General features: G+C 36.9%; 1 protein-coding gene across 1 annotated transcript in view; it reads right to left on the reverse strand.

Moving 5' to 3' along the window:
* DSCAM (DS cell adhesion molecule) overlaps positions 1–16,803 on the reverse strand; it is an 836,416-nt gene that overhangs the window by 313,649 nt on the left and 505,964 nt on the right. Inside the window, exons 7-8 of the mRNA XM_063702725.1 lie at positions 14,904–15,200; positions 13,890–14,165 (exon numbers count right to left, since the gene is read on the reverse strand). Of these exons, the coding sequence (XP_063558795.1) occupies positions 13,890–14,165; positions 14,904–15,200 (573 nt within the window). The remainder of the gene's footprint in view (positions 1–13,889; positions 14,166–14,903; positions 15,201–16,803) is intronic.

Below are 16,803 nucleotides of genomic sequence, written 5' to 3' on the forward strand. Positions count from 1 at the left end.
AAAGGAAATAAAAGGAAGGCAAATAACTTTTTTCCCAAAAATTGTTTAAAATTATCAAGTAAGTCCATGGGAGGAAAAAAATAATTAAAATGTTTTAGGAACAAGAAAAAGACATCCCAAGGCATAAATAAGAATTATAATAAAGAGAAACACGAAAGATGCAAGTTGGATACAATAAAGGGAAAAAATAAACTACTTGAAATTTGGGGGCGTAAAAGAGTAAAACAAGCTCTGAGAAGCATGGCAGTGTCTCCTTCCAATGCACTTCCAAGAAAAATGGATGCCCTGCAACACTGTTAATCAGATGCCTAAAGGGTAATGTGGTGGAAAGAATTGGATAATTTCTTGGGGTCATTTGAGTCTTCAATCATATGAAAAATCTCTTGAAAGTTATTTTATGGAGTGTATTGTAAAGCCATAATCATATTATGTTGAAATAGTTTCTTTAGAAGATTAAAATGACCAAGAACTTAAAAACTCACGACAATTTCTATATGTAAACACAGTCACCATGGTCTGAGGAGGATGACAGGTTATGTTTCCCCTGGTTGAGAGCAATAATACCTTCATACAGAAGACTGTAATAAAACTGAGTTACTTTTCTGCATTTTTAATATGAAAAGAAAAGCCATTTGAATCATCAAGGCATCAAGAAAATGAAACATATCTCATGTTTTACTTATTTAGTTAGAGAAAAGTGTCATCTAGATGAGGTACAATTATTTTATTTTTGTTTATATGGACTTCTGATGGAAGCAAAGCCATGTGACCCCAACCAGAGGTGACGACAACCAGGCTTAATAACAGAAGTAAACAAGATTCATAAAATCACTGGTATTCATTTTAAAACTTGGCTTATTTTTCCATTTAGTTTTTTTACAAGGACTGTTAGTAATAGATTATTTGCTTCAGAAGTATTTTTCATGACTTTGGCTTAGAAAAGGTCATAGCTCTTTAGAAGCTTGGTTAATAATAACTGACTTGAAGAGGCTTTTTTTTTTAAGTAAAGTGCTGAAATATGTTACAGTGAGACAAGGGTATAAAAAGGTAGTCAATATATTTCACAGAACTAAGACTGCCTCTGACAGCACCATCACGGTATCTTGGTAGATGGAGAGGAGAAGAAAACATGGGTCATTTAACAAATATTGGGAGAACTGACTCGATATAGATAGAAAATATATTGGACCCCAGCTTTACTATATCTGTGAAGCTCAGTGTGGGTTGAAGGCCTAAATGCAAACAGTAAAAATAGAGACATAGAACAAATACAGAAAAAAATAGGAATGCATCTTCATGAGCTCATAAATTTCTTAAACAAGGTCCAAATGAAGACAAAGGCAAAGTTAAGAGAGAAAAGACAGCCTTGGAAAAGATATTCACAATCATTTCTAAGTAATAAGAGATTCATATTTATACTAAAGAACTACAGCAAAGCAGGAAGAAGTAGCAGGAGTGATAGCAAATGCACAAAGCAATGCATAGATGAAAACCTCAGACATCTCCTGAGAGTATAAAAAGACATTCAAGCACAATAGTAATGAAAAGAAAACAAAACAAAGAGCTCCTTTACATCAATCAGCTTTGTCACAAATAGAAACCCAGGTACCAGGATGCGGGGAACTGGGACCTCTAATGCATAGCTGGTGGTAAAGTAAACTGGTATAGGAATTTTGGAGAGTGGCTATGCAATTATTAGTGAAGTTAAATTCTATGACCTAACAATTCTAGTACTGGCCCTCTAGCAATATTAATACTACACATGGACACATTTATAAGATACCCATGGTAGTATTTGTACAGAGTCAAAGAGCTGGGTGGGAGGCAAACTAAGCATTCACTTTTGTGCTGTTATTGTATATATTTACATGCATGTCTAAATAAGGATGCTAGAAAATTAATTTAAAATAAATATATTAAGTACACATAAGTCTGTGCCTATGAGAAAGGGACAAACGATACCAGAATTGGTGGATGGTTGAAAAAAAGGGGGGACAAGTTAAAATAAAACAGAATAGGTATCTTGCATGAACAGATGATAATGGTGTGGTGCCAGCCAAAAGTTGACAAAACAAAAACAAAATTCACCATTGGGATTTTTGTTCACGAGTCCCAAACCATGGCTCAACAGTGGGACATGGGCTGCAACTAGGTGGTCTTGTCTTCAGGACAGAGGTGGTACTCTCATTCCCCTCTTTTATTCATTAGAAAATGCCCAGAGGGCTATGTTTCATTGAGATAAAATAGACACATCAGTGTGTCCTTCAAAGGAAAGGAGCTGCTGAACTCTGTTGCATACAAAGTATTTAAACAAATGGGGATGCTAGAGATGGTTAGCCAGGAAGACAAAGCTTAGTCTTTTGCACGATTGGGAGCTTTATGTGGAGAAACGGGGAACTATTTAGTGTTGCTCTAGAGGGAATATTCGAACCAGAAAGAAGAGAAGAGCTAGAGAAGGCATACTTGTATGTATCTCTATTTGTATGTATGTCAGACAGAGGAAGAACTGACAATCACAGCCATGTAGAAACAGAAAGGGCTGAGAGCTTAGTGAACCACTGCACAGACAGTGCAGGAAGAGTCTAGAAAAATGTGGGGTACAGTCCAGGGGCATGTTGAATATCACATGGGAGGCTGGTCTAGATGAACTTCAAGTTGATTTATAGCCCTAAGATTCTAAGAGTCTATAATTGTATCATGCATTTATATATCTATAACCACATATATAAGTACTTATACATAATATACATATATAAATATATGTATATTTATATTTGTGTTTTATATTTATACATCTTTATATTGAAAATATAATGCATATAAATGTTATATAGGTGTATGAAGTACACAATTTTATTGAATTTATATATTTAAACAATTTACATGTGTTTTGAGTCAATGCATATAAAAGATCCTACTGCATGGTTCTGAATAATTGAGAGTTGTTATTTCTGACTTAAAATGTCATTATCATGGCATTATTTTTAGCACTGCCAAAGAGTTTTTCCCTGTGTGTGTGTGCACATACGTGTGTGTATTTGCAGATTAATTATGAATTAGGCAGCAAAAGTGTTAGTAATTTGCTTGGCATTCCTTTTCCTTTCTTATCTCTACATAATTCTCTCCTTCTCTAAGTTTCCCATGTTCAGCAAGTGCAACAAGTATTATAAAACATAATTTATCTTGCAATTTTAACTAAATAAAAGAATTGTATTCTTATATGTTGATTTTGTATCCTGCAACTTTACTGAATTGGTTTATTACTTCTAATCCTTTTTGGTGGTGTCTTAGGGTTTTCTATATATATGGTCATGTCATTTGCAAACAAGTTAATTTCTTCCTTTCCAATTTGAATTATCTGAATGCCTTGTATTTCTTTCTCTTGCCTAATTGCTTTGGCTGAGACTTCCAGTGCCATGTTGAATGGAAGTGGCAAGAGTGTGCATCTTTTTTTTTTTTGTTCAGAATCTTAAGGAAAAGCTTCCAACTTCTCTCTATTGAGTACAATGTTAGCTGTAGGTTTGTCACGTATGGCCTTTATTATGCTGAGGAACATTCCTTCTGTATCTAAATTGTTGAGAATATTTATCATGAAAGGATGTTAAATTTTGTCAAGTATTTTTCTACACCTATTGAAATAATCATATGATAAAGCTACACGGCAAAAATCAGTAGTGTTTGTATACACTAATAGTGAACTATCTGAAAAAAATTAAACAATCTCATTTACAATAGCTACAAAAACTAAAATACTTATGAATAAATTAACCAAGGAGGTGAAAGATCGCTACAGTGATAAGTATAAAACATTGGTGAAAGAAGTTGAGAAAGACAGAAATAAATGGAAATATAACTTGTGTTCATGGATGAAAAGAATTCATATCGTTAAAATGCCCATCTTACCTGAAGTGATCTACAGAGTCAATGTACTTTCTACCAAAATACCAATGACATTTTTCACAGAAATAGAAAAAAAATCCTAAAATTCACATATAACCAAAAAAGAGCCAGAATAGCCAAAGCAATCTTGAGGAAAAAGAACAAAGCTAGAGGCATCACACCACATGACTTCAAAATATACTACTGAGTTATAATAACCAAACAGCAGTGTACTTCCATAAAATCATAGACCAATGGACCAGAATGATAAATCCACACATTTACAGCAAACTGATTTTTAACAAAGGAGCCAAGAGCACACAATGGGGTCTTTTCAGTAAATGGTGTTGGGGAAACTAGATACCCACAAGCAGAAAAATGGAATTAGATCATTAACTTTAATTTATGATGTCTCTAATGCCATATACACAATTAAACTCAAACTGGATTAAAGACTTAAATGGAAGGGCCTAAACTATGACACTACTGGGAGAAAACATAGGGGAAAATCTCCTAACATTGCTCTGGGCAGTGACTTTTGGTTATTACCCCAAAAGCATGGACAACAAACGCAAAAATAGAACAATGGGATTACATCAAACTAAAAAAACTTCTGCACAGCAAAGGAATCAATCACCAGAGTGAATGAAGTGACAACCTATATACAGAAGGAAAGAATATATTTGCAAACCATACATCTGATAAAAGGTTACTATCCAAAATATATAAAGAATTCAAACAATGCAATAGCAAGAAAACAACCTGATTTGAAAATAGGCAAATTGAATGAATATTGAAAAATGGGCAATGAACCTGAATAAATATTTCTCAAAAGAAGACATACAAATGGCTAACAGGTATATAAAAAATGCTCAACATCACTAGTTATCAGGGAAATGCAAACTAAAACCAAAATGAGGTTATCATCTCACACGTTAGAATGGCTATTATAAAAAACATGAAAAAAACAAGCATCGGTGAACATGTGGAGAAAAGAGAAGCTTTGTACTGTATTGATAGGAATGCAAGTTATTATACTCACTATAGAAAATAGTATGGAGGTTCCTAAAAACATTAAAAATAGAACCACCATATTTTCTAGCAATCCCATTACTGGGTATACATGAAAAGGATATGAAATCAGTATGTTGAAGAGATATCTACACTTCCATGTTCATTGTGGCATTGTTTACAATAGCCAAGATATGGATTCAAGTGGCTAAATGGTCACCAGCAGATGAATGGATTAAAAAATATGTGGTATACATACACAATGGTTGCCAAAAAAAGGGACAAGTTAAAATGAAACAACTGTAATCCCTGCACTTTGGGAGGCCGAGGCAGGCAGATCACGAGGTCAAGAGATTGAGACCATCCTGGTCAATATGGCAAAATCTCGTCTCCCTAAAAATACAAAAATTAGCTGGGCATAGTGGTGCATGCCTGTAGTCCCAGCTACTTGGGAGGCTGAGGCAGGAGAATCACTTGAACCCAGGAGGCAGAGGATGCAGTGAGCCGAGATCGCGCCACTGCACTCCAGCCTGGCAACAGAGTGAGACTCCGTCTCTAAATAAATAAATAAATAAATAATAAAAATAAAAAATAAAATAAGGACCTTCAGCCTTAAGACTATTCAACCTTAAGAAAGAGTGAACTGTAGTCCTTTGTGACAATATGGATGAACCTGGAGAACATTATATTAAGTGAAACAAGCCAGGCACATAAAGGCAAATACCACATCATCTAACTCATATATGCAATCTGAAAAGGTTGATCTTATAGAAGTAGAAAGGAGAATGGTGGTTCCCAAGGGCTGGAGTTATTGGGGAGGTGTGTGTCAAAGGACACAAAATTTCAGGAGGAAAAGTCCAAGAGATCTATTGTACAACATGGTGACTGTAGCTAATAATTTATTGTATTCTTGAAAAATGTTTACAGTGAATGTAAAGTGTTCTCACCACAAACATGATAACTATGTGAGACAACCTATATGTTATTTGATCAGATTTAGTCATTCCACAATGGATATATATTTCAAAACATTATACTATACACAGGAAATACATATCATTTTATTTAAAATGTAAATACATATTATTTTATTTACAATGTAAAAAATCATGTATATACATTTAAAATCAATATGTAATGTAATATATGCAATATATAACATATATTTATTTATGCGTATATTTATATATCAAATATATTTATTATATTATATGCATATATTTATATATAATAAATTATATATAATACACATATATTTATATATGTATTATATAATAAATATATATTATACATATATATAGCATTCTTTCATAATGAAACCAATCTTACACATAGTCTTTTTTTCCCTCTAATTAGGGTAAAGTAATTTGAGATATTGCTTATAAAACACTTAATAAAATGCCATATTTTAAAGAAAGGTGTCTGCTTCGATTTCTAGAATAGTGGAATTTTAAGTCATTCTACCTCCAGGACAAACCTGTCTGAAGGAACCCATAGAAGCTGAGTCCTGCACTCAATTTTGATGTCCTACCTCTCTTCTGCAGACAGCAGAAGAGCATAAACCCCCAGGGTAGCTGAGCCAATGCATCCATTTAAGTATATTGAAGCATGAGTGCTTTCTTGCGTCATTTAAAAAGGGGGGACAGTGAAAGTTCCCACCTCATTAGCTGTCTTTTCTCACATTAGGGTATTAAATTAAAAAGAGAGTATAAATTCTCATGTTAAATAATAAAGTAACATAAAAGGATTATACATTTAATACGTTACCATTCTATTTTTCCCCAGGTCTATATTTCTCGTGTATTATTCATAATAGAAGCTCTGCAATTCCCAAGTCGTTGTTGAAAAATAAATACGAAAATATGTGGATGACTGCAGTGTATGGCCACACACAAAAGACCCCAGCAAACTGGAGCTTAAGTTAACCATTGCTTCACTTTAATGAGGAACTAAAATGGAAAAATAACTCAAAATGCTGTCCTTTCCATAAACAATATTGCAAGTAACTCCAGTATCTAGAGAGATAGTAGGAGAAAGTGGAAGAAAGTGACAGATTAAGAGTGGAAGAAAGTGACAGATTAAGAATGAAAGACCTTTCCTTGCCAACAGAGTTGGGTTTGGAATTCAGTGGAAGTTGATAGTGCCAAGGTTGGAACAGCTAATGAGCAAATGTCTGAAAGCAGGAGTGGGGAAACTGCCAAGGCTGTTTCTGTGCACAAAGCTGTCCCTCCACCTAGGCGAGATGGCATTTGTTCCCAGCCTTTGAAGAATGATGTCATTAGAAGACGGCATCCCCGGCCGCTCACCTCGAGTGGAAGGCGAGCAGACACACTCACAGCATTATTTTTAACTCAGCATTCGTTTCCCCACTTGCACCAACAGCAATACAGCAAGACATTACGGTGACAGACGAGACACAGCACAGGACAAAAAGCTGCAGGGAAGCAGGATTTTAACGTCAAAATGTGCAGAACAGTGTCCCTGTTGGGCTACAGTACACAAAGTACCACCAACACAAGAGCTGAAAACCCTGGCAGTGACATCTAATTCTCCCTTCAATTTGAAGGAGGACATGGTAAAAAAAATTGTGGTACATTAAAATGGGAAATCGCCACAAATATAGAAATGGAATGAAATATGTAAAAGCGAATGTTTCTGTTGTTCTCTGCATTCCTAGCATGGCCATTTCATCTCACTATTGGCAAACATTAACTTTTAAAAATCCTCATAAAATATGACTCTGAAAGCTTGGTGCTTCTTAGACATTTATTTACCTGTAATTTTAACTACCTTTCTCTAAGAATTTTAGTTTGCTTTCCTGTCTATTTTTTTAAATCCCTATGGTCTGAAGCCAGAATGGTGATCCACAGGCACTTAAGACCAACCCCGCCATCCAAAGGCTTTCGCCAAGACACTCAGGTGCCACATCACTCCTCTCAGCCTCTCCATCTCCCAAGCAAGAGCTTCCGGAGTCCTTTCTCGTTCTGACCTGCCCTCTTTCACCAAATCCATTCTCTCCTTTTCCTCTCTCCAATTTAACAAATTCTATCTCTCTTAAATTACTCCCTCAATATCTTTTGCCCTACATTTTAACATGTTGTCTGTCTTGACTTTTTAAATAGCTTTATTCCTGCGTTCTTTGTATTCATTTCCCCCCACTCCTACCCTGGCTTCCCACTGCAATACAAATTATTCTTCTGAGAGTCACCACGGGTTGTGTTGGAATCAAAACATCTGCGTTTGAGTCTTGAATGTATTACTGGATGACTGCGCAACCTCATCTCTCTTCTATTCTTTCCCTGATTATGCTTTATCTACATTACAGAGTCACTGTATTAATTAAGGTGACACAGATGAAAGTGTTTTGTAAACTATAAAGTTTTATATAAATATAAATAGAAGGTGACATTTTTATCCAGCAGCCAATTAACTTTCCTGGCAGTGTTGATCCCCAGCAATTAGAACACGCAATTAAGCACCGTTCAAGTTCAGTGTGGCACCTAAAATGGGAAAGACAAAGCTTGAAAATGTGTTAAATATAAAACTGCTTGTTAAGTTGAAATGAAGTGAAAGAAGGGACTTTGACTTTTACTTCTGCCTATATGTTTGAAGGCAGCAAACTTGCACTTCTGGATAGTTACATATATTTCAGAACTGCTTAAGCTTCAATCACCATCAATAATAAGCATATTATTTATATCAATCTTTGAAATAAAAAAATTGCAGGTATATGCTCTAAAATAAGCAAAGGGTTATGACTATTGCCAGGAAAAGACATGATGAAAAAATAGTATTGTTTCCAAATATCATCTAAACACATATGCACACACTTTCCGCTATATCCAGTATTTAAAATGAACCTCCTGGGGACAAGACAACAATAATTTGGTTTCACTGTTAGCAGCAGCATTGCTGGGATCAAGTGGGCCACTTCCACTTCCCAAGGAAGCCAATCTTTAAGGCTTCAGGTTTGCTCTTCCAAAATTAGCTGGGTGAAATATTCACTGTGTGGTCTCCCAGGAAAGGTAGTGGAGCTACATTTATATGAACAAAATAAGAAAGTCTCTTTCAATCCTAATCCACAGGGAAAGCCAAAATTCTAAGTCTTTTCCTAAAATTTAGCTGATTTCTTATCTCCCTCCCCTAATGCTTGGTAACTGAAAATAGTAAAGGTTAATTTTTAAAGAGCCTTGATAAACTACAATCCTGACCATTGGAGTATAATTTAATTTATATATTAATATTTCATTTAAAAAACATTTTACTGATCGATCGATTGATTGATTGAGACAGAGTCTTCCCTGTCACCCAGGATGGAGTGCAGTGGTGCTATCTTGGCTCACTGCAAACTCTGCCTCCTGGGTTCAAGCCATCCCCCCTCCTCAGCCACGTGAGTAGCTAGGATTACAGGTGTGTGCCACCATGCCTGGCTAATTTTTGTATTTTTAGTAGAGACCAGGTTTTGCCATGTTGGCCAGGCTGATCTCAAACTCCTGGCCTCAAGTGATCCTCCTGCCTCGGTCTCCCAAAGTGCTGAGATTAAAATATTTTAAAATGTAAATTTAAATGTTCAGAAGTCATTTTATTTAAGACCCTTCTAAGTTCTAAGTAAAGGCTAAGATTGTGAATGGTGTAAAACTGTTACTGTGTTTTGGAAGTAGTTCACCACAGTCTCGCACTCCTGGCCTCAAGCCATTCTTCTGCCTCAGTCTCCGGAGTAGCCGGAGCTACAGTTGCGTACCACATCACACCTAGGCCTCCCAAGTAGCTGGGATTACAGCAGTGAGCCTCTGCACCCGGCTGCTTAAGCAAAGGTAATTTGGGTTCTTGCACCTTGCAACCAATGGGGTCATAGTCAATACATGGATCTGTGCCAATCTGGGAAATCTAAAAATAGATAAACTTACATTTCAAACAGTCCTTGTTTGAATTTTTGTCAGACTTTATTTTCAGATATTTGGTGAAAGGTTCTAATGTGAGCCTGACTGGGGGCTGGGGAAGCCTGTCCATATGAAGTTAAAATCTGCGGTGTGGTGCACAAAGTCCCCTGAGGGTCCTGTTCAGGCCTTGGTGTTGAACATCATCTATTCACTGATGTCACCAGATCTGCAGCCTGGATTCCTGAACTCTACTCTCCCATATCTAATTTCCTACTGACAGCACCCACTTCTTTGTTTAGTGTGTATTTCAACCTCAACACATCGATAACTAGACTCCTAATCTCCTTCCTCAGACCGCTCCACTGCATCTTCTGCTGACTCAGTAGAAAGCAATGCCATTCTTCCTGATACTCAGGCCAGAAGCCTGACCTGATCCTTGATGTCTTTATTTTCCTCACACCTGTATCCAACCACTAGGAAAACGGATTGAATAGACCTTCTAAATAGATCCGGAGTCTGTCTTCTACCCCCCACCTCCTCTGCTCTCCCCCTGGTCCAAGCCACCACCATCTCTCACCTGGATTCACTTTCCAACAGGTCATTCTACTTGCCCCCTTTCCCCAAATAGACCATTCTCAGCACAGGAATCAGACGCGTCCTTCTTCTTCTTTTTCAGAGATGGGGTCTCACTATGTTGCCCAGGCTGGAGAGCAGTGTCTATTCACAGATGCAAATATAGTGCACCACAACCTCAAACTACTAGACTGGAAGTATTCTCCTGTCTCAGCCTCTGGAGTAGCTGGGACTACAGGCTCGTCCCACCATGCCTGGCTAAAAGCATCCTTTTAAAACCTTAGTCTGGCCATGTGACTTTTCCGTTTAAAGTCATCCAATAAAGCCCCCATCTCACTCAGCAGAAAACCCCACGTCCTGAAAACCGAAGTCCTGATCTAGTAAGTCCCCCGTGAAAACGTTCTGCTCCTTCTCACTCAGGGCCTTTTAGTGTTTTCTTGTTCACTTGGCTCCCGCCACACCAGCCTCTCTGTTATTCCTCAAGCTTGCCAGGCAAACTCCAGACACTGTGGTTGTATCTCTTCCCTTTACCTAGGATGTCCCTCCCCCAGGTATCCATGAGCTGTCTTGAACCCCTTCACATCTTTGCTCAAAATCTCACTTTTTCCAGGCAGCTTTTCCCGACTATTCTGAAAAATTTTGCAAGCCCCAAATCCCAACAACTGCCATTTCTCTCCAGGCAATAAAATACCACATAAAATAATATTTTCCTTCTTTTGTTTGCAAGTACTTGCAAAGGAGCTGACAAGTTTTATACTATATGATAAGTATTTAGAAGAAAAGAAGCTCCTGAAGAAAAAATTATTCAATGGAATTACTTCCTAAAATCATAAATATATTGTTTATAAGAGACAACAAATTATTCTTTTGGCCATAAGCTAGTTTGAGTTGGTTTCCGTCACTTCAAAAGGATTAAGATGAATACATTCATTTATACTGATCTGGCAAATTTAAAGAATAAATGTTAATGATTCAAAGGGCTTTCGTTTAAATTTACGTCTCCTAAAAATTACATTAAAGTATTATACCTATTTATCCAATGGTCATACTTCTGGAAATTTTTCTTGAAAGGAATAATCTTAAAATCAGACAAAGGCCAATGCATAAAGAAGTTCATTTGATGCCTCATTTGTAATGGTCAAACATTAGAAATAAACTAAATTTTTAGCACTGTATTAGATGTTTTCAAAATGTAGCTCACAGACCTGTAGGGATCCCTGAGACAATTTTAGGTGATTTGTAAGAAGAAAATCGTTTTCATGACAATGCTGAGGTGCTGTTTGCCTTTCTCATGGTGTTGACATTTGCACTGTTGGAGCAAAAGCCATGGCGGGTGAGACTGCTGGGCGTTACCATGAATCCCAGCAGGGACGCTAACAGGATGACTATTCATTGTACTGTTTACCGATGCATACTGTGAGTTGATTTTTTAAAAACGCCAGATTCATTTACAGACACTTGACGAAGCAAGAAACATAACAGTTTTATTACATCTTTACCCTAAAGCTCACGTTATTTTTAATGTTCTATGTCCTGTGTAATAAAATGGGAAGAAGGCACAGTGTTTCCTCCACCTCCTGAGCAGCACGGCTATCTTCAAGCAGAGTATGTCTGTGCTTGCTTGAGTTGCAAATTCGACCAGCTGCTTTTTTTCATGGAATTCCATTTCTTTCTTAAAAGAATGGCTACCTAAAAACGATGGTTATGCAGTCTTTTCTATTTGTCAAATAATTTCTTACAGACAAATGAGCCCATCACTCCTACAATTACAATTGATGGTGTTTATTATAAATAATAAAATTGAATCTTTCAAGAAAGAATAGAATTTTAGAAAACTTGCATCCATCAGCATGAACTTGACAGTTTACTTGAAGACTATCTGATGAGATCATGGTAATGTTAGTAGTTGTGATATTTTGATATTGTATAACAAATTGTATCAACATTTGGAAGATCTGTGTAACACAGTGAACCAATCATTTCCAAATGATCAACTTTTTATGTTACAAAATCATGTGTGGGTAAAACATTCCTTCCAAGGGTATGATAGACCAATGAATTTTAAGATGGCAGAGTACAGAAAATGTGTTGATATGGCATCTGATTATTGTAATGAACCATTAAGATACTGCCATGTTTTAATTCTCTGCATAGTATGGAGTACCATTAGGTGTTTTCTGGTTTATTCACTTGTTTTATTTGTTTATTGTTTGTCTCTCCTGACTGAGAAGAGAGTCAATGAGGGAAAAGACCTTGCAGACCTTTTTCATTGTTGTATTCCTCAGTGCCTAGAGTAGTGCCTGGCATGAAGCAGATGTTCTATAAATGAGGATTAAAGAAATAAACACAACCACCAAATGAACATTTATGCAGCCTGGTTTACCAAGAATATCTAGTGATTTGAGGAAATTCTCAAGACATATGGTTATTAAAAACCAACTTACAATTATGTGCAGGCATATCTAATATACAATGCACAATACATATTCTATAATATATAATGTAATGCAATATATATGCCCCATAATAATAACATACACATATTATTATTTCCGTGTGTGTGTCTGTAGGTGTTCTCAAAAAAGTAAAACTCACAGGGTTGGTGGGAAAAGAAGCTTGGGGAAGACCACAGGAAACCTATGCAACTTTGTAACAAGGGCAACTAAAAGCCAATTATTGGTTCCTGGAGAGAGAACTTGGACACCTCGGACAGGCAGTTCAATGTGGCTAGAAGCAACACCCACAGGTTTCGGAAATAGTTTTATAACATATTAGTTCTATTCCCAGGACCCACCTCAGGTAGATTCCTTACATAATTAAAACAATTTTATTTCATATTCAGCTCAGGAAACTGACTTGTAGAATAGAAGAAATGAGTCTTTCTGAGGGTCTGCCACTACAAAGCTGTGTATCCTTGGATGAGTCTGATCACCTTATTGTTTTTTTCTGGTAAGGAGATTGTAGTCAATTCAAATTGCAGGATCTCTAAAGATTATCCCGACAGGTAGATTCCATGACAGTCCATGTCATGATGTAAAGAATAATTTAATGAGGAAAACGTTCTGTGGCATCCTTTAAACATATAATTTCTATGTTGTTGCTTTGACCTGCTCATCTACAGAAGATAAGACGTTTGTTTGAAATCCTCATCCAATACAGAAAATCCCTTCCAGTGAAGTTCTAAGAGACCTTGCTTTTATGAGGTTTTAGGAAAAGAAGGTTATTTATTTAAAAATTATCTGAGAGATGACTAGATAACGAAGCTAATGATGTGCTCCTTTTTTTTCTGTTGTAATGTTAACAACACATGCCCTCTGGAAAACCAAACCAAAATTCCACCTGGAGAGAAAATTAGATCAACTGAAGTTCCTGTGAAGATTCAGTCAGTAGTAAAGAGGACATCTCACGTTCCCTGTCATTCTTCAGCCTGTACAATTATCCTGCTCTAAATAAGCAGATCTTGGATTACCCGACTTCAAATCATTGGTCTGGGAAGTAGTCGGGCTATGGAATGAGTTGTGTGGGAACCAGGAGAACAGGGCTTACCTTTCACGGTCACGTGGACGCTCTGGCTGGTGGAGAGTTGTGGTTGAACCAACACGTTGCACGTGTACTCCCCCTCGTCCACTTCCTTTTGCACATCCGAAAGTTTAAGAGTTCCATTGTTCTCAAATGCCACTTGGCGGTGGTTGAAAGGAAGCAGGTTAGAGTTCTTGTACCATTTAATGGAGTAATACGGATAGCCAATCACACGACAGTGAATGTATGTGTCCCGTCCTGCTATTGCTGTGATGTTTTTCATTGGTCGAATGCTTGCAGGCCCTGGAGAGACACAAAAAAACTCTTGAAAATAATTTAAGGGTACATCTCATGTGGGAAAATGGGTACACTTTTGAGTTAAAAATGTAGACTATATTCATGTAAGCACATCTTTTTCAGTTAAACAAATATTTTTGCATGTGGCATTTTCTACAACAAAGGTTTTTCTTTCCTCTTCTTAAATTCAAATGCATAACTGTTAAATACTTTATCTGCTACTTCTATGAAAATGTTTTGAATTAAAAATTACAAGATAAAACACAATTTAATTAATAGAAAGTAACTAGTCTACACTGGACAATCATACACTTTCGGTGAACACACTGGCAGCAATTGATCAATTGTTTAACTCTCTCTGTAAAATCTAGGACGACGATGGAGGTTACACCACGTTGCAGCATGAATGTAAGTTTAATACCATGTAGATGAAGGTTTACCATGAATGTGGAAGAACCGAAGAGAAGGAGAAGGGAAAGGGCATGCAGAGCATAAACCAGGAAAGGAAACATCAGGTGAACAGATCTAGAGTAAAAAAGAACAAGCTGACTACAGAAACCAAAATGCCATTTCCAACATTAACCCAGTCAGTGCCATTCCTGAGTAGGAAGGAGAGGGTAGGAAATGGGAAGCAACAGTTAATCCGCTCTGGCATTCCAAGACCCAGCTCGGTGCATGCAGAAATCATCTTCTCCACTACAATGAGTTATGTGTGTTTTTTTGAGGAGCTGATTTGACAAGCACCTCTTACGTTTATTCGAGCCTGATACAGGACGACTCCCGCCGAGTTGTTGGCAGTGCAGCGGTAGACTCCCCCGTCCCGGACCTGGGAGCTGGAGATGTTCAGGTAGCTGACCACGTTCCCCTCCGACGTGATCATCTGGCTGATGCGGTGACTGCCACCCTTGAGAATCGGGTCGTCGTCCAGGGTCCATGTGATCGTGGGCAAAGGTGTTCCCTTTACGTTGCACATAAGGGAAACCGGCTCTGCTGGACTCACCACCTTTTCACTAAAGGCAGAAATAATTTTGGGAGTTCCATCTGCAGGAAAACAAATTATGGAAGAAAGTGGCACATACAAATAATTAAACAACTTCCAAGTATATGTCTTTAATGTCTAGGAGGTAGATGTCGTAGTTGTTAAACATTACCAAAAAGGTCTGGTTTTATTGATAAAGCAAAACGTTAATCAGAACAAGAGTTCACTGTTTTCAAAACAGGTAAGCACAGTGTTAGCAAGCTTTCATCAACTGTTTCTATATTTCCTGATTGACTTAAGAGGGATGGTAATACAACTCAGATGTTCAGGTTAAACAATGACAGCTCCTAAGAAGTCCTTAATTTAAAACTGGTGTTTCCTCACACAAAGTTATAAACAGAGGGAAAATCCACACCCGCTCACTCCCACAAACAGTCACTTTATCTGTTAGGTTGGTGCAAAAGTGATTGCAAAAAGTAATGGCAAAAACTGCAATTACTTTTGCACCAACCTAATACTTCCTCAAGTTATTTGGGGTTTTCTCACTAGGGAACTGTTTACAGGAATAAAGGAAACTACTGAGAGATTGATGACCTCATCATTTTCTCATAAGAAATCCTCTTTTAATAACTTTAATTACAAATAGTAATTGCATGCAAACTTCCATGAAGTCTCTGAGAATGGGTAGAAGCTAAATAAAGTTTGTATTAAATGCCGTGTATTAAAAACCTCTAAAGATATCTTAAGTAGGGTACTTAAGCATGTTTTAAATCTCTCTAAAAGTATCTTAAGTAGGCTGGCCATATAATTTAACATCCAACCTGGGACACTTTTGAGGCTGAAACAGAAATGACTAATAATTATGCCAAGAGAACAGGCATGACCCAGAACTATCGCAGGCAAACTAGGATCTTAATCTTAGAGAAGTCTCCATAGAAATTTTCATTATGTTTACATAGATCAAATTTTCATATTCCATTATTTTTCTATCATCCATATGGTTTTTTCTCTTATTATATAGTAATAGTTACAAATGCATGTTTCTTTTATATATGTTTTTCCATTTATAAAAAGAAATACATGCATATTAAAGGAAATGTATGAAAATCAGAAGAAAAGTTACCAATAGGTCAGCCAGCCTCAGGCATACAAATCAACACTGTGACACATTTTTTCTAGGCATAAGTGGGTCATTTTGACATAATTGCAATCACATGCCACAGGATTTCTGAGTCTGGTAAGAGACCTTGCTGGAGGGGACATTTTTTGTTTTTTAAAAGAATTTTTGTGTTCAATTAAAGGGTTGTCCCATAATGAAATATAAGAATGAGTAGATTTTTTTTAGTTTTTGATTTTATTATAAAAGTAATGAATCTCCATTGTTGAATATCTTTTTTGTTGAAAATTGGAAAGTATTATAAACAAAAAGGAGGCAAGCAAAATTTAGGATAGCTTGCAATTCCATCAGGGAAAGGTGACAGTTAATGTTTAATAGTACCAGACACCTTTGAGGAAAGTGCCACTCATTCCCCCAGAACCTTGGGGCCTAGTTCTTGGCCAGGGAGGCCAGTTATGTAGGGTCTTCATGGTGGTGGGGCTGTGCTGCAGCTCTTCCCTCCACCCCCTACTCCTTTCCAAATTCCTGAATCTCACTTCTTCATTCCA

The sequence above is a fragment of the Gorilla gorilla genome, chromosome 22, assembly GCF_029281585.2.
Source record: "Gorilla gorilla gorilla isolate KB3781 chromosome 22, NHGRI_mGorGor1-v2.1_pri, whole genome shotgun sequence".
NCBI classification, from domain to species: Eukaryota; Metazoa; Chordata; class Mammalia; order Primates; family Hominidae; genus Gorilla; species Gorilla gorilla.